Raw genomic sequence first — 22,492 nt, 5'->3', positions numbered from 1 at the left:
TACTCCATCCACCTTTCTGCTTTCCCTTCTTTGCTTAGAACTGGGTTTCCATCTGAGCTCTTGATATTCATACAAGTGGTTCGCTTTTCTCCAAAGGTCTCTTTAATTTTCCTGTAGGCATTATCTATCTTACCCCTAGTGAGATAAGCCTCTACATCCTTACATATGTCCTCTAGCCATCCCTGCTTAGCCATTTTGCACTTCCTGTCGATCTCATTTTTTAGACGTTTGTATCCCTTTTTGCCTGCTTCATTTACTGTGTTTTTGTATTTTCTCCTTTCATCAGCTAAATTCAATGTTTCTTCTGTTACCCAAGGGTTTCTACTAGCCCTCGTCTTTTTACCTATTTGATCCTCTGCTGCTTTCACTATTTCATCTCTCAAAGCTACCCATTCTTCTTCTACGGTATTTCCTTCCCCCATTCCTGTCAATTGTTCCTGTATGCTCTCCCTGAAACTCTCTACAACCTCTGGTTCTTTCAGTTTATCCAGGTCCCATCTCCTTAAAATCCCACCTTTTTGCAGTTTCCTCAGTTTTAATCTACAGTTCATAACCAATAGATTGTGGTCAGAGTCCACAACTGCCCCTGGAAATGTCCTACAATTTAAAACCTGGTTCCTAAATCGCTGTCTTACCATTATGTAATCTATCTGAAACCTGTCAGTATCTCCAGGCTTCTTCCATGTATACAACCTTCTTTTATGATTCTTGAACCGAGTGTTAGCTATGATTAAGTTATGCTCTGTGCAAAATTCTATCAGGCGGCTTCCTCTTTCATTTCTTCCCCCAATCCATATTCACCTACTACGTTTCCTTCTCTCCCTTTTCCTAATTTCGAATTCCAGTCACCCATGACTATTAAATTTTCATCTCCCTTCACTACCTGAATAATTTCTTTTATCTCATCATACATTTCATCAATTTCTTCATCACCTGCAGAGCTAGTTTGCATATAAACTTGTACTACTGTAGTAGGCGTGGGCTTCATGTCTATTTGGCCACAATAATGCATTCACTATGTTGTTTGTAGTAGCTTACCCGAACTCCTATTTTTTTATTCGTTATTAAACCTACTCCTGCATTACCACTATTTGATTTTGTATTTATAACCCTATATTCACCTGGCAGAAAGTACGTGATAGATGCCTGAAAAAATTGTGATTTCTGAAGATTACACTTAAGACCGGCAGTCTGTAAGACATGAAAAAGTTTGCGGAGGTTCTGAAGATGTTCTTCAGTGGTGGAGCCAATGACCACAATTCTGTCCATGTAATTGATACACCCAGGGACAGGGAGCAATAATTGTTCCAAGAATCGCTGAAAGAGAGCAGGGGTGCTGGCAACCCTGAATGGCAATCGTTGGTATTGATAGAGGCCGAAAGGCGTGTTAAGGACCAGAAACTGCCGGGAAGCAGCATCGAGAAGAAGTTGATGATAAGCTTCTGACAGGTCAATTTTAGAAAACTACTGGCCCCTCGCAAGTTTAGTGAACAATTCTTCAGAACGGGGCATAGGATAAGTGTCGATGAGGCACTGTGCATTTACAGTGGCTTTAAAATCACCACAGAGATGAATATCACCATTGGGCTTAGCAACAACAATGACAGGAGAGGACCACTCACTGTAAGTGTCAGGAAGCAAGAACCCTGAAGTAGTGAGACGATCCAGCTCCCGTTTTACCTGATCATGAAGGGCCACAGGAATGAGCCGAGCCTGAAAAAACTTAGGCCGAGCAGTGGGTTTGAGCGTGATATGAGCTTCAAAGTCGTTTGCACAGCCTAACCCAGGAGCAAAAAGGGATGAAAAAGTCGTTGACAAGGAATCCAATTGAGCGTAAGGAATAGCATCAGAGACGATATTGACAGAGTCATCTATGGAGAACCCAAAAACGTGAAAGGCATCGAAATTAAAAAGATTTTCTGCGCTACTCTGGTCGACCACAAATATGGGAACAGTGCAAACGACAGATTTGTAAGATACCTCAGCATTAAATTGTCCCAAGAGAGAAATCTTCTGTTTATTGTACATCCGTAATTGCCGAGTGACAGGTGATAGGAGTGGAGAACCCAACTGAAGATACATCTGAGAATTAGTGATAGTGGCAGCAGAACCAGTATCCACCTGCATGCGAACATTCCGACCAAGGATTTGGACTGTGAGGAATAACTTCTCTGAAAGGGAAGAAGTGCAATTGACAGACAACGCAGAAGCAGAATCAGCATCACAGTCATGAACATCATGTATGCAGTCGGATTTGCAAATGGAAGACACAGGACCCTTCTTTTTTCAATTGTGACACATGGCCCAACGTTGGGGACAATCCTCACGTGAATGTTTCGTAAAACACGGCGGACATGAAGGAAGTTGCTGGAGGTTTTGCTGCAGTTTCTGAGAGAGTTGTTTACTCTTAGGCCGAGACTGCACGTGGGAGCTTGCTGCGGCCACGTCGGCCGGTGGGGACACACTGCACGTGTCGTGAACAGCGCACAGAGGTTGTATGCCCCCGACAATTTGCCAAGTGAAGGGCACATTGCCTCACTTCTTTGTCGGGCACCGACCGGATAATAGCATCCCGTACCATGGAATCCACATAGGATTCTTTGTGAATGTCAGTAACAAACTGACACTTTCGACTGAGGCCGTGAAGCTCAGCAGCCCAAGCGCGATAGGATTGATTCGGTTGTTTTTGACAACAATAAAAGGCCACACGAGAGGCTACCACATGCTTTTGCTTATGAAAATATACTGACAGAAGTGAGTACATTTCAGCAAAAGACAAAGATGCAGGATCTTTCAAAGGAGCCAATTGTGACAACAATTGATACATTTGAGGTGAACTCCATGAAAGGAACAGAGACTTCCATGTTTGTTCATCCATGACATGAAATGCCAAGAAGTGCTGTCGAAGACGTTTTTCGTAATCTGACCAGTCTTCCTCCGTCTCGCCGTAAGGAGGAAAAGGATGTATAGACAATGACGAAAAACGGCCCGCATTGGATGCTGCGGCGAAATCGCGAATCGCTGATGTGAGAAGCGCTTGCTGTTCAATGAGACCTTGCAATAGTTGCTTTAAAGTAGCCATGGAAACCTGTGGGTCAACGATGAAAAGGAAAGTCCCATCCTCGTCGCCAATTGTTATAACCTCAAGTTAAACACATATATTTAAAATGAAACAACACGTGTAAGTCACAGAGCAAGTTGACCTAGCAAGACATGTGAACACGGTAACATTCAAATTAGCACTGAGTTCAAATCTAGCGGCTGCTGGCTGGCTGGTCGCTTAGGTGGCGTGGCTGCTACATATCTGGCAGATAGAGGATGCGCGTAATTGCGCGGCAGCACTTTGAATGATCGGCGAGTCACAACAACAATAGTCCCCGCTTCTTTTTACACTGATGGGTGCATCTCTTGTGGCATCTAGTGGTCAGTTCTGCATTACATAGTTCTGGATACTTTTGATCAGATACACATCTTACCAGATTATTCGAATGGTACATGATATTTGAACGATATGCACAATACCTTGCCTGAACTTCTGTAGGATGTTCACTTGCAACTGCACATTAGTTTGTGTTTTGAGAATGATGGTTCTCTAGTGCTCTTTGATTCTTTGAACACCAGGCTAAGACATATCTCACAGACAACTTTACATGCAGAGTGATTATAAGGGGTTGCCTAGCCCTTTGCTGCTGTGCTCTGCTGATCACCCCTCTTGACTTTTCTCTGTCATTATGTTACGTCCCTGGTGTATTCAACACTAGCAAGAATACGAGAGAAGGAAAGTTGCTACTCACCACATAGCAGAAATGCTGAGTCACGATTGGCACAATAAAAAGATTCACACAATCATAGCTTTCGGCCATTAAGGCCTTTGTCAGCAGTAGACACATACACACACACACACACACATACTCACACAAGTGCAACTTGCACACACGTCTGCTGTCTCAGAGAGCTGAAACTACACTGCGGGCAGCAGCACCAGTGAGCAGCACCAGTGCATGATGGGAGTGGCGACTGGGTGGGGATAAGTAGGAGGCTGGGGCAGGGAGGGGAAGGGATAGTATGGTGGGAGTGGCAGACAGTCAAGTGTAGCAGTTTAGACGGAGAGCAGGAGAGAAGGTGTGGAGGGGGAAGGGGGCAAGTAGCACAAAGGAGAGAAATAAAAGAAATTAAAAGACTGGGTGTGGTGTGAAATGACGGCTGTGTAGTGCTGGAATTGGAACAGGGAGGGGGCTGGATGGGTGAGGATGCTGCCTAATGAAGGTTGAGGCCAGGGGGTTATGGGAACGTAGGATGTATTGCAGGGAAAGTTCCCACCTGTGCAATTCAGAAAAGCTGGTGTTGGTGGGAAGGATGCATATGGCACAGGCTTTGAAGCAGTCACTGAGATGAGGGGTACTATGTTTGGCAGCATATTCAGCTACAGGGTGGTCCACTCATTTTTTGGCCACAGTTTGTTGGTGGTCACTCATACAGACAGACAGCTTGTTGGTTGTCATGCCCACATAGAATGCAGCATAGTGGTTGCAGCTTAGCTTGTAAATCACATGATTGGTTTCACAGGTAGCCCTGCCTTTGATGGGATACATGATGTTAGTGACTGGACTGGAGTAGGTGGTGGTAGGAGGATTTATGGGACAGGTCTTGCATCTAGGTCTATTACAGGGGTATGAGCCAAGAGGTAAGGGATTGGGAGCAGGGGTTGTGTAAGGAAGGATGAGATTATTGTGTAGGTTCGGTGGATGGTGGAATACCATGGTAGGAGGGGTGGGAAGGATAGTGGGTAGGACATTTCTCATTTCAGGGTACGACAAGAGGTAATTGAAACCCTGGCAGAGAATGTAATTCAGTTGCTCCAGTCCCAGATGGTACAGAGTTATGAGGGGAAAGCTCCTCTGTGGCCGGACTGTGGGACTTTGGGAGGTGGTGGGAGACTGGAAAGATAAGGCATGGTAGATTTATTTTTGTACAAGGATGGGAGGATAATTACGGTCAGTGAAGGCTTCAGTGAGACCCTCGGTATATTTAGAGACGGACTGCTCGTCACTGCAGATGCAATGACAACGGGTGGCTATGCTGCACAGAAGGGACTTCTTGGTATGAAGCAGGTGGCAGCTGTTGAAGTGGAGGTATTGCTGGTGGTTAGTAGGTTTGATATGGATGGAGGTACTGATGTAGCCATCTCTGAGGTGGAGGTCAACATCTAGGAAGGTGGCTTGTTGGGTTGAGTAGGACCAGGTGAAGCAAATGGAGAAGAAGTTGTTGAGGTTCTGGAGGAATGTGAATAAGGTGACCTCACCTTCAATCCATATAGCTAAGATGACATAAATGAATCTGAACCAGGTGAGGAGTTTAGGATTCTGGGTTTTTAGGAAGGATTCCTCTAGACGGCCCATGAATAGGCTAGCATAGGATGGTGCCATGCGGGTGCCCATAGCTGTACCGTGGATTTGTTTGTAGGTAATGCCTTCAAAGGAGAAGTAATTGTGGGTGAGGATATAGTATTTCTCTTTTCTCCAAAGGTTTATTTAATTTTTCTGTCTGCAGCCTCTATCTTTTCCATAGTCATGCCTGCTTCTACGTCATTGCTTTTCTCTGCAGCCATTCCTTCTGATTTTGCACTTTTTTTTAGAAGCTTGTATTTCCTTTCACCTGCTTCATATGATGCAGTGTTATATTTTCTCCTTTCAACAGTTAAATTCAATATCACATGTGCTAGCCAAGGATTTATACGAGAAATTTTCTTTTTGCTTATTTGATTCTTTGCTGCCTTCACTATCTCATCTCTCAAAGCCACCCATTTGCCTTCTATTGTTTAACTTTCCCCTGCTTCAGTCAATTGCTGCTCAGTGCTCTCTTTCAGTAACTGATTCTATCAATTTAGCCAGGTCACATCTTACAGCTTAAAATCTGGTTCCAAAATCTCTGCCTTATCACTGCAAAAGCTACTTGAAACATTCTGGCATCTCCAGGTCTCTTCCACATTGATAATCTCCTATTATGGGCATCAAACCCAGTGTTTGCAATGTTTAAATTGTAGTCCATGTGAAATTCTACCAGATAGCTTCCTCTTTCATTCCTTTCCCCAAGGCCACATTCTCCTACACTTCTTCCTCTCTTTTTTTTTATTATTGCATTATAGTCCTCCCTCACAATGGACTTTTCTTCTTTCTTAGCAGTCTGAATAACTCATTTTATCTCCATAGATATTCTTTCAATAAGTTAATCACTTGCAGAACTGACACATGTATATATTTGTCCACTGTTGGAATCTTGGCTTTGGTTCTACCTTGGCTATAGTAATACATTAACTTTTCTAGTCATAGTGCATTGTTCTGCAAAAGTTAAGGATGAGCTAAATGAAGTAACACACCATGTGGTGAATATGAATGAAAGTTTGGGAGCATGTTGCCAGCAGTCTCCCAGTTATGAACACAAAGTTGGATGACATCTGGTGTGAGACCAGCATGTCTGTAGCACCAGATAGGATTGGTCCCACAACATAAGACAGTTGAAGGAATGGGAAATTCCACTGTGTATGAATCAGTGAGCAATTACTGTGCCTTGTGGTGATGTTCTTCATTAAAACATGCCCAAAGACAACGTTTGGATTCACACACGGAAGAATCATTGGAAAATGGGAAGATTGACTAAGTGTGATGAGTATAGCCCAGAAGTTTGGTACTGCTCACATTGTTGTTCACATGCATGGAGAGCATTCCCAACAACAAACAAGGTGAGGAAGTAGTCAACCATGGTCAACAACAGCAGCAGACGATGGCTACATTGTGCAATGGGCAAGATGGCACTCACATCAAACAGCGAGTGCAATTGTAGTGACATTCAATCGGACAGCAAGGGATGCAATCTCATGCTCCACATTGACAAGGCAACTGTATGGGAGTGGTCTCTCTACCTGACAACCAGTACGTTGTGTTCTGTTGACACCTACACAGCAGCAGCACCATTTGCAGTGTGCCAGGAGCATAAGGACTGGACCAACAAGGAGTGGGATTGAACGTTTTTCTTGGATGAGAGCAGGTTCAGGCCGAGTAGTGATTCTGGACATACCCTCATATGGTAAGAGGTGAGAATGTATAATGAACCCAGAAAAATTGTCAAACATGATTGTTCTGGTGGTCCAGCTGTTATGGTGTAGGAAGGCATAATGTTGCTTGGGCGTACTGACCTCAAGTCACTCCTTACCAACCTTTTGGTCAACAAGGGAGCATGTTGGAGAGCATGCATCACTGTCTGTGGTAGTCACACAGCCTATTAAGAACTATGTCCCACCTTTTGTAATGTCCAGGGGACCATCATAAATCACAGTGACTTCAAGGTAGTTATTGCTTTTGAATGAAAGGTTCATTCTACATTTTTTCACTTACTTTCTGTACTTTATTGTAGGAGTTCTTTTTATGTATGGTCCAAGTTCCATCAAGTTACATTACTTGGCAGTGACACATCATGCAAATGTTCTGGGGTCCAGCTGTTATGGTGTGGGAAGGCATAATGTTGCTTGGGCATACTGACCTCCAGTCACGAGTCAGTATTACTGTACACTGTACCCTTTCACCTTTCAGGAGTGTGTTCAGCCCTGACTTCATTTTTATGTATGACAACGTGTAACTGCATTGAACAGCACAGGTGGAGGAGCTCCTGGAATGAGAGGATATTTTCTAAATAAACTAATCTAAATAAACTAATTTTTCCATTCCCCCAAAGTAAATCTCTTCAAGCACATTTGGAATGCATTGGTGAGACATATTACAGCTTGTCAACATGCACTCACAATCATCCAGCAGTTGTCAACTGAATTGGTGGAGAAATGGAACGCCCAACAATAAGAACTCCTTACCAACCTTTTGGTCAACAAGGGAGCATGTTGGAGAGCATGCATCACTGTCTGTGGTAGTCACACAGCCTATTAAGAACTATGTCCCACCTTTTGTAATGTCCAGGGGGCCATCATAAATCACAGTGACTTCAAGGTAGTTATTGCCTTTGAATGAAAGGTTCATTGTATATTTTTTCACTTACTTTCTGTACTATACTGTAGGAGTTCTTTTTATATATGGTCCAAATTCCATCGAGTTATATTACTTGGCAGTGACACATCAGAAGTGATTTTCATCCTTAAGTTTTGTACACACCATTGAATTCCACTGGTATTCTTATTTTGTTATTCTTTATTAGATCTATTCTCATTACCCCTATTTTATTTTGTGTTGATAATCCGATATTCACATACCTAGAAATCTTTTTCTTCCTGCCACTACACTTCACTAATTCCCACTACATTTTACTTCAACATATACATTTTTCTTTCCAAGTTCTCTAACTCATCTACCCAAGTAAGGTGTCTAACATACTTCATTCGGTAAAGTAGAATGCCACAATTGAGAGCAGCAGACAGAAAAATTATAGGGAGAAACAGAGACTGGAATATACCCAACAGATAATGGAGAACACAGGGTGTAAATGCTACTTTGATATAGAGACTGGTGCAGGAGAGAAAACTGTGGCAGGTCACATCACACCAGTCGGAAAGCCGATGTTAAAGAAAAGGTGTATTAGATTTGTGGCTGATATTATTTGCATCTGGTGTATTCAATGCAAGTGCAATGTCAGTTGACTCAAGAAAACTCAGAAATGAATAATTATTCTTTTTTCACTGATATCAGAAATTTCTGAGTATTAGGAGAGGTACCCTTATTATTCCATGGCATAAAATGTCAGCACGTTAGCATCCTGAATTTTTGATAATCCAGTATAGACTTAATCCGTGACTTAAAGCCCTTTTATATTCCAAACAGTGCAAAATATTAGTAATACGAATATAAAAGGTGAGTCACCCAACATTACCGCTGGATATATTTCGTAAACCACATCAAACACTAACGAAACGATTCCACAGACCGAACGCGAAGAGAGGGGCTAGTGTAACTGGTTAATACAAACCATAAAAAAATGCACGGAAGTATGTTTTTTAACTCAAACCTACGTTTTTTTTAAATGGAACCCCATTAGTTTTGTTAGCACATCTGAACATATAAATAAATACGTAATCAGTACTGTTTGTTGCATTGTAAAATGTTAATTACATCCGGAGATATTGTAACCTAAAGTTGATGCTTGAGTACCACTCCTCCGCTGTTCGATCGTGTGTATCGGAGAGTACCGAATTACGTAGGGATCCAAAGGGAACGGTGATGGACCTTAGGTACAGAAGAGACTGGAACAGCACATTACGTCCACATGCTAACACCTTTTTATTGGTCTTTTTCACTGACGCACATGTACATTACCATGAGGGGTGAGGTACACGTACACACGCGGTTTCTGTTTTCAATTATGGAGTGGAATAGTGTGTGTCCCAACATGTCAGGCCAATAGATCTTCAATGCGGTGGCCATCATTTGCTACACACAATTGCAATCTCTGGCGTAATGAATGTCGTACACGCCGCAGTACATCTGGTGTAATGTCGCCGCAGGTTGCCACAATACATTGTTTCACATCCTCTGGGGTTGTAGGCACATCACGGTACACATTCTCCTTTAACGTACCCCACAGAAAGAAGTCCAGAGGTGTAAGATCATGAGAACGGGCTGGCCAATTTATGCGTCCTTCACGTCCTATGAAACGCCCGTCGAACATCATGTCAAGGGTCAGCCTAGTGTTAATTGCGGAATGTGCAGGTGCACTATCATGCTGATACCACATACGTCGACGCGCTTCCAGTGGGACACACTCTATTCAACTTCGCAATTGAAAACGGAAACCACGTGTGTACGTTTACCTCACCCCTCATGGTAGTGTACATGTGCGTCAGTGAAAAAGACCAATAAAAAGGTGTTAGCATGTGGACGTAATGTGCTGTTCCAGTCTCTTCTGTACCTAAGGTCGATCACCGTTCCCTCTGGATCCCTGCGTAATTCGGTGCTCTCCGATACACACGATCGAACAGCGGAGGAGTGGTACTCAAGTGTCAACTTTAGGTTACAATATCTCCGGATGTAATTAACATTTTACAATGCAACAAACAGCACTGATTACGTATTTGTTTATATGTTCAGATGTGCTAACAAAACTAATGGGGTTCTATTTAAAAAAAAACGTAGGTTTGTGTTAAAAAACATACTTCCGTGCATTTTTTTATGGTTTGTATTAACCAATTACACTAGCCCCTCTCCTCACGTTCGGTCTGTGGAATCGATTCGTCAGTATTTGATGTGGTTTATGAAATACATCGAGCAGTAACGTTAGGTGACTCACCCTGTATTACTTGAGCTACATATGTTTCAATAAAGTGACATATTTTGAGGTGCGGATATCATGGTTGAATATCATTACACTAAATATAAATAGAGAAACATGTTCCATGAGGTCAGCCATTACTGCAAACAATTTACACCATTTGTCCTCATTGTTGAATGCTGAAGAAAAGGCATAACTTACCAGCTGAAGCATCTGTATTGATTTCAGGCGTCCCACCACTGCTATTGGCTCTCTGATGATGGGGTGATGGTGGAGCTAAACCAACAGGCCGGTAATGGTGATGATGGTGATGGTGCGCAGATGCTGCCCTCTGTGGGCCAGGAGATAGGTTGCCAGGTGACGCATTATTGAGGCCTGCATGTAGTGTTGCAACTGGTGAGGTCACCTGGTGGTTGCTAGTTGAATGAACACTTGCTGGTGATCGCCTGCTGTGGTGCCTGGTAGATCCAGAGCTGGCAGAAAGTTCTCTTTTCAGTATGGTTATTGATGCAACACTTTTCATTAACTATAAATAATTGAGTATTTTCAAAATAGAGCTGTTAGTTTATATGGATCATTTTGACTCATATAATATTAATATCAGATACGAAAGTAAATTTTTTATTGTGTTGTCATCTGTAATTGGATATGTATCAATAATAGTTACATATATTTGGTTTTTAAATAAAATAGCAACTGTGTGTGTATTGGTGCAACAGGATGATGCACTCTGGTGCAGAACATGTGCACAAACAAAATGCTTACAAGTCAGGTCACGACAAAATTATGTACGTATGATGTCCAATACAATGTATGCTCATAATCTTAAAGGAAAAATTCATCTCATTCCAGAAAATTAAATGGCCCAGAGGATAAAACAATTCTGACCTTCAGAAAATATTTAAAGGGTAATTGCTTAAAATTAGCTTATGTTTACCACATTTGCTTCGATTGCCCTCATTCATTGTCTTGTTTAGTTGTACATGACTAGACTGTGATTTCCAAGCCAATTTCATGAAAAGTCCTACTTATTCCTCATTTTTGCTTCTTTTGTTTGTAAACCAAACACCAAAGGTTCATTGTGTGGAGCCATTGTGAAAAACAGCTCAGTGATTTCCTAAGACACTTGAACAGCTTCCATGCCAACATAAAATTTACAATAGAAGTAGAAAAGGGCAAAAAACTGTCATTTCTAGATGTGCTGGTCACAAGGGAATGTGAAAATCTGGGACACAGCATGTACCGAAAACCAAAACATGCAGACTGATACCTGCACAAACTATCAAACCACCACCCGAGCCAGAAAAGAGGCATGATTAATACGCTCATAACACGAGCAGGATGAATATGTGAGCGGCAGCACCTCAAGTGCGAAATGCAACACCTGTAAAGTGTTCTGAGGAGCAATGGGTACTCCACAAATTATACTAGAAGTGTAACAGAGCCAAACACTCGGCGAAGTAAGGAATCAGAAAAAGAAATGTCAGTTACTGCATATCTGCCTACATTTACAGAGTGATGGACAGAATCGGCTGTATATTGCGCAAACATGGCGTAAAGATGATTTTCAAACCGACAAGGAAGATCAAAGAGTGTCTTAGATCGGCAAAGGAGAAAAGGGACCCACCCGCAATGTAGAGAATATCCTGTATACCATGCACATGTGGAAAAGTTTATGTAAGAATGACTGGATGATCAATCAACACCAGGATCAAAGAACATAAGCAACATTGCAGATTGGGGCAGGTGGAGAAATCAGCCATGGCAGAGCGCACACTGAGTGAGACACACCACATAATAAAATTCACCAAAACGGACGTTCTGGCTGTAGAGAAGCACTATCACACCCGCTTGTTCAGAGAATCTGTAGAAATACAAAAACACGTGAACAGCTTCAACAAGAAGGAGGAAAGCCTTAAGGTAAACGGATCCTGGCTTCCCATACTGCAGCGAATGACCATCACAGGTAGCAAGAGGACAATCGCACCGGAAATGACCGCGGAGAAGCCCTCGGACGTTGGCACACCAGGTACATATAGTCCGCAGCCGCAAGCTCGGCCCCAGTTCACCACCAGCAATGGAGGGTGAAGCTTTGACAGTGCCAGCCACTCATGCTGGCAAAATTCAGTAAAATCATCAAATGTGCTACTTATAATTCATCTGCTAGTCAATGACTGTCTTCCCTAATTTTGTTTCTTATTCTCATCCTGAAATTTCTTCTGTTATAATAATTAAGTACACTATACAGTTCCAGATACAGTGCACAGCTTCAGTAATTCACACAGCACTTTTTGTATGACTGTAAGTTCAAATTAATTCATACTGTCAACAGAGGGCAGTAGTTGTACAAGTGCAGCATAGTGGACTGTGACATAAGACCAGTTCAGCAGTAGAAACATTAGGCTTTAAGATATTGTGGGTGATTTTTAAGTGAAGTGAAAAGAACATACCTATTTAGTGATTTGAAGATGTTGGGTTTTGTTCTTACAATACAACTTTGCAGAAAGTGTTACTCTTCTGCTTTCATCTCACAAAATCTGCTGCGGAAAGTCATTGTTTGCCACTGAATGCTTGAAGAACATGGTCTGTTGGAAACAAAATGCAAAGATTGGTTTTGAGATGAGTGACAAAATGCATCCTGGTCAGTGTGGGGCTGCTGCAACTAGGTCGGATGGTGAAAGCACAGTTATTCAATTTGAATTGTGCACTTGAAGACAATGTCCCCCTCCTCCTCCCTGCAATATGCTCAGAAACATCACAAGGTCAATTCGCTTCATGACAATGCCAAACCACCTGTTGTAAACAGATTGCAGGAAACTTTGAAAGGACTTCGATGGGGTCTTCCCCCACCCACTATATTCACCAGACATTATCCATCCTGATTACCATTTGTTTCAGTTCATGCAGCATGGCCTTTTGACAACTCCTTCACATCTTTTAATGATTTCAAAGACTGGGTCAATTAGTGGATCACCTTAAAAGAACCTAATTTTTTAAATTGCAGAATCCATTTGTTACTCAAAAAGTGGGTAAAGTTTGTAAGTACTAAAGGAAACTATTTTCAGTAAATTATCTTACGCCATCCTATTATAGCGAACAGGCATTTTCTGTCCAGAAAACAGTGAGAATAACTAAAATGACACTGTTTTCCATTTCTAAATAATGGAAAAAATCTAGAAACTTGCAACAAAGCTCAAAGTAATATTTTTAGATGAAACAGCATTAGTGAAAGCTTCATTATCTTCATCACATCAGCCATTGATCCACTGATACAGAAGTACCTCACCTGCACACCTTACATTGGGCCACTGACTGGGTCATTTATTAACTCTTTGAAGTCAGCAAATAACTGGCTTGATCCTTTAACATATGTTTTCCTGGATAAATGTTTGACCTACCTCCACTTCATTATTTTTATAGTCATAATCATCCACTTCATTATATTTATAGCCATAATTAGGACTTTCACTTTGTTTCTTTGACCCAGTTTTAATTAGGATTTTTTTTCTTTTTAACATGTTCATTGTACATTACTTTTGGCATTATTATAATTGGTTTCCAGGCTAAGTTTCAATCTAGGTCTACTAACTATTTCCACTTTTAGTACATTATAATGCAGATGTCACCTCTGCTTCTCAGCACTGTCGTATTATTACATGTGAAGTAAAGCACTTCCCCACTACTATATCAAAAATGACTGTAAACAGTGTTCACATTACACTGTGCACTGTGATGCCTGTCACAGCTCAAACAATCTTGTCAGTGTATACGAACAAGAGGCAGACAATGCCATCATTGTGCAACAGACAGTACCACAACATAAAGACTGATAAGCCAATGAATGGAGCACCAACCAGACTGATTATCTAGCTTAGAACCAACGGACAAGCAATCAAGTTTCAACTGGAAACAGATGCAGAAATATCACTAATTACGTGGTACATATACCAACTCATTGACATCCTATGATTCCAATGAGCTCAAAAGACAAGTTGTATCCTACAATGGTCAATGAATCACACTAAGGAGCAAACCCATAATTAAAGTAGGTTACAAGCAACTGTTGTGCAAAGTAATATTTTTAATAGTTAGATCATCTGTAGCACCTAACATATATTGCATAGACATGCTCATATCAATTTCAAACTGACAGCAATGTATCTATAGCGTCTACTGCCACATCGTATAGTGAGCGCCGAATGTAAGCAATTTTTCAAACCATGTTTGGCTTGTGTGAAAAATTTCCAAGTGCATACACTGTCCACCCAAAATTTCTGGAGACTGATGTTACTCCTGGAATATAAGCGATTTCAACACAGTAACTATGGTGGTAGCTTGAACTATCAGCTGCAAACAACATGAGCAGGCAGTGTTGTGGACATGCAGCCACAGTGTTTCTTCACTGTGGTGTACAAACTGCAATGTAGAAATGAACTTTTCATTGTACAAGATTCTCTCCAGAATGTTTTGAAGAAAAGAAATGCATGTGCAGAGTTTATCCTGCATACCCTGACTCTCAAAAAACAGCGATTATGCATGGTAGCCTGCTGTAATTAGATTGAAATGCAAAATATGGACAATTCTTATCTTGAAAAATTATCAAAAGTAACAAGACTTGGTGTTATCAATATGAACATACTGCATAATGACAAATTGCAGAAATTCATGAACCTACAATAAAATGATGAAGTGCAGAAATTCATAAGAAGGGTCAGTGCCTCGACAACATAACTTACATTCAAACCAATGTACAAGGGTGTGCTGCAAAGTAATGCCTCTGAATTTTTTATGTGAAAATTCTTAAGGCTTTTTAAATAAAACTAATGTTAATAACTTTCTACATCTTTATTTTGATATCTTTGTATTTATTTCTCAACATAGACACCCTGACAATGAACGCATTTCTCCAAATGAGAGACCAGTTTATTGATACCATCACTGTCGAATGTTTGACTTCATTGATGGAGCAACAGCCTCACCTCTGCTTGCATCACTTAATTACTATCAAAGTGAAGTCCTCAAAAGCATTCTTTAAGTTTTGAAAACAGATGAAAATTAGGTAGGGCCAAGTTGGGACTGTACGGAGGATGATCAGTGACAGCAAACCCAAGGCATTGGATTGATGCAGATGTCACAGAGCATGCTACAATTTGGAGCCCTCTAGCAGCACATGGCTGCAAATATGTAGACAAGAAGAATACAGATGTAGAATGTTAATAGCATTTGTTTTATATAAAAGGCTTTAAGGGTTTTCACATGGAAATTCCAGAGGCATTACTTTTTAGAACTCTCTTGTAAAGACCAGGATGGAATAACAACAATATTATGAAAAAGATAGATTGCTATGTTCACATGCAGGAGACACGCCTCACAGACAGGCACAATGAAAAGATTGCTATGTATCGCTTCTTCCAGAAACATTCAGGAATGGGATGTGATGGAGATAGGCTAGGGCTGCTAGGTGCAGCTAGGAGGTTTGGATTTGGTAAGCAGTAGAAGAGAGTGGGAAAGAAGAGAAGTAGAGAAGGAGAAAAACACTTGTGAGTGTGTTGGCAGAATATAAGGCTTTTTAGTGCTGGAGTGTGAGCAGAGAAAATGATAGGTAGATAGTAGATAGGGTCTAGTGAAGGTTGAGGCCAGGGAGGCTATGAGAATGTAGGATATATTGTGAGAAGATTTTGCACCTGTGCATTTCTGAAAAGCCATTGTCGACAGAAAGGATGCAGATGATGCATGTGTGAAGTGAGGCACTGAAAATGAAGCATGCATTGGGCAGCATGTTCAGCAACTGGGTGGTCCAGTTGTCGTTTGGCCAGTTTGTCAGTGGCCATTCATGCAGAGACATCTTATTAGTTGTCATCCCCACATACAAAGCAACGTAGTGTTGCAGCTTAGTTTGTAGATCACGTAGCTGCTTTCACAGATAACTCTGCCTTTGATAGGATAGGGGCTGCCTGTGATGGAACCGTATCATTTAGTGGTGGGATGAAGTATGGGACAGGTCTTACACGTAGCTCTATTTCAGGAACATGAGCCATGAGGCAAGGGGTTTGGAGCTGGGTTGGAGTAGAGATGGAAAAAGATATTGCATTGGTTTCTTGGGTGGCAGTATAACATTGTAGGAGGAGTAGAAGCATAGTGGGTTATCCCTTATGAGCAGATGTACTCAAAACCCTGGTGGATAATGTGATTCAGTTGCTCCAGTCCTGGGTGCTACTGAGTCATGGGAGGAGTGCTCCTTTGTGGCCAGATGGTGGGTATGTGAGAAATGGTAGGTGACTGGGGACACAAGGCACAGATCTGTTTCAGTATTAAATTAGGAAAGCAATTTCGGTCAATGAAGGCCTCACTGAGACCCATGGCATATTTGGGGAGGGACAGACGTGATGGCCATGGATGGCTAGGTCATATGGAAGGGTCTCTTGGCATGGAATAGGTGACAGCTGTCAAAGCAAAAGTATTGTTTTTGATTGGTAGGTTTGATGTGGATGGAGATACCCATTCTTGATGTATAGGTTAACATTGAGGAAGGTGGCTTATTGGGCTGAGGAGGACCAGTTGAAGCAAATGGGGAGAGATAGTGTTAAGGTTCTGGAGGAATATCCTAACCCTCAGTAAACACCATGAAGATGCCATCAGTGAATGTAAAAAAGGTGAGGGGTTCGGGGTTCTGGTTGGTTAGCAAGGATTCCTGTCTTAAGCATAAGTTGGCTTCATCTGGTCCTCCCCAAGTAACAAGTCATTTTCCTTAATGTTGACATACACCTCAAGGATGCCTGCATCAATTCCTTTGTCCCTGTCCAAATATGCTAAGGCATCACTGAGGCCAGCAAGACTGAAATTACCCTCCCAACGTTGTACAGAAACAGATCTTCCATGCCTCATCTCTCCAGTTTCTTACCATCTCCCACATACCCACCATCTGGTCACAAAAGAGCATTTTTCTCATGATTAAGTACCACCCATGACTGGAGCAACTGACTATTGTCGTGCCCTGAAAAGAGGAATATCAGACCCACTATCCTTCTCACTTCTCCCACAGTGGTATTCCAGTGCACAACAACCTTACGTAACATTCTTATCCATCCTTACTCCACCCTGCTCTTATCCATTGATCATGGCTCAAACCCCTGCAACAGATCTATCTGCCAGACCTATCCCGTACATCCGTTCACCATCAACGACTCCAGTTCAGTAACAGGCATATTACATCCCATCAAAGGCAGGGTTACCTGTGAAATCAACCATGTGCTCTACAAACTAAGCTGCAACTACTGTGCTATTTTCTGAGTGGACATGACAACTAACATGCTATGTGGCTCCATGAACGCCCACTGCCAAACTGTGGCCAAAAGGCAGCTGGACCACCCAATTGCTGAACAAGCTATCCAACAGAATGTGCTTCACTTCAATGCCTGCTTCATAGCTTGGATCCTTCCTCCCAACAACAGTTTTCCAGCACTACACAGCCTTTGACTCCACCAACCATTCACTACTCTTTTTCTCTTTCTCTGCTTCCCTCCTTGCCCACTCCCCTTTCCCCCTCTCCAAATATAACCCACCCACTTGGACCTAGTAGCCCTACCTCATACCTATCACATCCCTGGACACTCCCACTATCAGCTCTATACCTTTCCTTACACCTGCGATGCTATCCCTCCCCCTTCCCACCTGATGCCTTCTCCTTAGTCGACGACCTATGTCAGATTGCTAGCATTGTTAGGGGCAGCTGCTGTCTGGCTACAACAGCCAGAAACAGTGATCAAGTGTGTGTGTGTGTGTGTGTGTGTGTGTGTGTGTGTGTGTGTGTGTGTGTGTGTGTGGGCGCGCGTGTGCATGTGCGCGTGCATGCGTGTGCATGTTCTCTATTCCTGAAGAAGGCCCCTTGTCTGAAAATTTAAAGGTATAGCAGTCTTTTCATTGTGTCTGTCTGTGACTCAGTGTCTCCTCTATATGGTGAATCGTCCATTTTCACTACACTGTTGTTATTCAAGCCAATGTGGTGCATGAGGTGAACAACATACCAACGATGGAATTTTCTGACAGTTTCACTCGGCTGTGTGTGAACATTCAGTGTTTTGTACTCAGAAGGAGGGAGGGGGGACAGACTATGTAGAATACCTGAGGCATTATAACCACCACCTTAGTGTTTCTCTAATTTTTATTAATCCTGTTTCAAATCTTTTTGGACTATGGGGGTATGCTTCCAGCAATCCTCCCAGCTGTGCTTCTTGCAAGCACACCCTGTACCATTTACTATGTGGGATGCAGTTAAATAAAAAATTGACATCATGCAGGAAATGTAAGTCATAGATCCACTATTATTCAGTTAAGGGCCACTCCAGTGGTATCAGTAAATAAACCAAGAGGATTCATTCACATATGCATGAAATTAAAAGCAATAATTAATGCAGTCTCAATTGGAGAAGAATCTAAAAACATACCTGCTATTAACATGTCTTTTGGTACGTACAGATATAACTGATTGCTGTTTGGGATCAGAAGCATCCCACAATTTTTCGGCACTATCTTGAGGTAGTCAACAAGAATGTTGACCACTTCTGGGGCAGCTGCAGACTAGGATCTAGTGACAGTTCTTGCAATCAATGGTAATTCCCACATCCATGTTTCTAATAATAGCTGTGTTGGGAAAGTATCAGAGTTCCAAGTACTAATAGAAAGCACTGATACTCAAATTGTTAATAGTACAGAAAGATGGCTAAAGCCGGAGATAATTTCAGCCAAAATATTTGTGAAGGACCTAACAATGTTAAGAACGGCCTTGCCACAGTGGATACACCGGTTCCCGTGAGATCACCGAAGTTAAGCGCTGTCGGGCATGGTCGGCACTTGGATGGGTGACCATCCAGCCGCCATGTGCTGTTGCCATTTTTCGGGGTGCACTCAGCCTCGTGATGCCAATTGAGGAGCTACTCGACCGAATAGTAGCGGCTCCGGTCAAAGAAAACCATCATAATGACCGGGAGAGTGGTGTGCTGACCACACACCCCTCCTATCCGCATCCTCAACTGAGGATGATACGGCGGTCGGATGGTCCCGATGGGCCACTTGCGGCCTGAAGATGGAGTGCTAACAATGTTAAGAAAGGATACGCTAAATACAGTTGTTGGTGGTGTGTTTGTTGCTGCTAGAAGTAGTATATTGTGTAACAAAATTGAAGTAGATAGGTCCTGTGAGTTAGTATGGGAAGAGGTCATTCTTGGCAACTGGAATAATATAATAATTGGATCCTTTCACCAACCTCCCAGCTCAGATGAGAAAATTGCTGAAAGGTTCAAAGAAAACTTCAGTCTAAATTCAAACATGTGCCCAACTCATACAGTTATAGCTGGTGGTGACTTCAATTTATCCTTGATATGTTGGTGAAAAACATATTTAAATCTGGAGAAACACATAAAACATCATCCAAAATTGTGATAACATATACTCCAAAAACTATTTGGAGCAACTAGTTCAGGAGCCCACTTGAATAGTAAATGGTTGTGAAAACACACAAATAATTCTACATTAATAATGAGCATCTAACTGGATGCAGGGATTAATAAACACAGGGTTGTCATAATGAGATTGTATATCATAACTCCCAAATCCACCAAAAATATACAAAAACTATATCTATTCCAAAAAGAATATAAAAATTCACTTGATGTGTTCTACATGTACATAGATACTCTGCAAGCCACCATATGGTGCACGGTGAAGTGTACCCTGCACCACCACAAGTCATTTCCTTTCCTGTTCCTCTCACCAATAGAGTGAGGGAGAAGTGACTGTCTATATGCCTCCGTATGAGCTCGAATTTCTTGTATTTTATCTTCATGGTCCTTACACAACACAATGTATGTTGGTGTCAATAGAATTGTTGGGCTGTCAGCTTCAAATGACGGTTCTCTAAATTTTGTCAATAGTGTTTCTTGAAAAGAACATTGCCTTTCCTCCAGAGATTCCCATTTACATTCCTGAAGCATCTCTGTGTTGTTTGCACCTACCAGTAACAAATCTAGCAACCCACCTCTGAACTGCTTTGATGTCTTCCTTGAATCTGTCCTGATATGGATCCCAAACACTCAAGCATAGTTTGCACCAGCACCCCATATGTGGTCTCCTTTATGTGTGAACCACTCTTTCCTAAAATTCTCCTAATAAAGTGAGATCAACCAATTGCTTCCCCTGCTTGTCCCATCTCATATCACTTTTTGACATTATGCCCAGATATTTAAATGACTTGACTATATATGTCAAGCAGGACACTAGTAATACCACATCCAAATGTTACAGGTTTGACCTTTCTACTTATCCCGAAAGACAATCTCCACTCCTTCCACATTAACAGTGTAAGTGTAGACCAAATGTGGCTTTAAATCAAAGAAATAGCATCAACAGCAATTGAAAGGTTTATATGAAATAAATTGACAAAAAATGGAACTGACCACCCATGATATACAAAACAGGTCAGAACACTGTTGTAGAAACAATGAAGAAGCATGTCAAATTTAAATGAATGTAAGGCCCCAAATATTGGCAATCTTTTACAGAAGCTCGATTTTATCATGGACTTCAACATAAGATGCTTATAATACCAGATGGTTATAATTAAACTTTCCCTATTTAACACATTATAACACAGAAAGTAATTACCGTACGAGGACCAATCTCGGTAACATTAATGCCAAGGGCACAGGGAAGTGAAATAATGCAGACTCATTTCAACAGACACACTTTTAATGTGCTGCTATGGTACATCATATCATTACATACTGGCACCATTACTGTTACAAAAGGGGCTCAATATGGTGCCCATCAGTCTGAAAGTGCAGGATTGAATTCTGCACAGCAGAATGAAGTACGTCCGTAGATATGCTGGCTACCTCTCTTGATATGCTGTGCTTCAGATCAGCACATGTGTGAATGTTACCCTTGTAAACCCTGTTGTTCAGGTAACCCCACAACTGGAAATCACAGGGAGTGAGACCAGGTGATTGTGCCAGCCAAGCATTTAGAAATGATTGGCTGATAGTTCCTACACTTCCAAATGTGTTTTGGAGATGCAGGTGAACTTCATGAGCAGTGAGGCCTCATCATGCATGAAAACTGTTGAGTTCAATGCATCTCTCTTCTGTAGGGTGGGTATGACATGCTGGTGAGACATATCACAGTAATGCTGGCCAGTCACAATGCATGTCTTTGGTCCTTGAGCACCAACATGTTCAAAAAATAATGGGCCAATAATGAACATAGCCATGGAGCCACACCATGTAGTGAAAAATTTGCCATACAGAGGAACTTCGTGCACAGTTACTGGAAGTGAAGATCTCCACTCAGTAATTTAGTGTGTTAACCTCACCTGTCAGAGAAAAATGAACTTTATCTGTCTGTAGGGTTGTCCAGGACCAGCCCCCATCAACTTCAATCCTTGCGAGAAAGTGAAGAGTGAAATTAACAAGTTGCTGTGCATCCTGTGGTGCAAGGTGCTGTACGATACGGATCTTGTACAGATACCACTTGAGAATGGTTTGAATCACCTACTGTACAGAGGGCCATGGGATGTTCGACTGTCATGATACAGCATGCGCACTGCCTGTTGAATGTACATTGCACACACATTGTCAGCCATAGCAACAGTGATTTCATCAACCACCTGTGGTGCAACTGGTCATTGGCCTCTTCCCAGAGCAATGCCCAATTCTCCAGTTGATTCAAACTTCATCATCAAGCTCTGCACAGCAGGTGGAGAAAGAGGAACTTCCACAATCCTTTTAGCCAGTGATATTCTCGAAGTGCAGCTGTGGCATTACTGTTGTTTGGAGGATAGAGTTCACCAATAGTGTCCTGCTCCTTTTGTCCAAGCTCACATTGACACATCAACAAGAGCACTGTGACTGGTCAGGTGTGTGAGGCTGAATCATGATGACTGATCACAGTACCTGGTGGCCACAGTTAGAACTGGATGGCTGTGCTGTAATGCATGGAAATCATGCACCCCATACTCTGGACATTAATGCTACCAAGTTTGGTACTCATACGGTAATTTGTTTCCATGTTATAACATGTTAAATAGGAAAAGTTTAATTTTAACCATTCAGTAGTTTCCACAGGAAAACTTTCACTCAAAGCCTGGCAGAAAATCCAAAGAGATTCCAGTCATACATACAGCATGCTAGTGGCAAGACACAATCAATGCCTTTTCTGCACAATAGCAATGGAAATA

The 22,492-nt window shown here is 41.9% G+C and overlaps 1 protein-coding gene across 1 annotated transcript in view; it reads right to left on the bottom strand.

Annotated features, from left to right (window-relative positions):
* Positions 1-22,492, bottom strand: part of LOC124711610 (serine/threonine-protein kinase BRSK2) — a 207,150-nt gene that overhangs the window by 83,156 nt on the left and 101,502 nt on the right. Inside the window, exon 9 of the mRNA XM_047241774.1 lies at positions 10,465-10,736. Coding sequence (XP_047097730.1) covers positions 10,465-10,736 — 272 coding nt within the window. The remainder of the gene's footprint in view (positions 1-10,464; positions 10,737-22,492) is intronic.

This window comes from Schistocerca piceifrons, chromosome 8 (genome assembly GCF_021461385.2).
Source record: "Schistocerca piceifrons isolate TAMUIC-IGC-003096 chromosome 8, iqSchPice1.1, whole genome shotgun sequence".
NCBI classification, from domain to species: domain Eukaryota; kingdom Metazoa; phylum Arthropoda; class Insecta; order Orthoptera; family Acrididae; genus Schistocerca; species Schistocerca piceifrons.
Note: the sequence above shows the minus strand (reverse complement) of the source record. Positions and strands in the feature narration are given on the sequence as shown.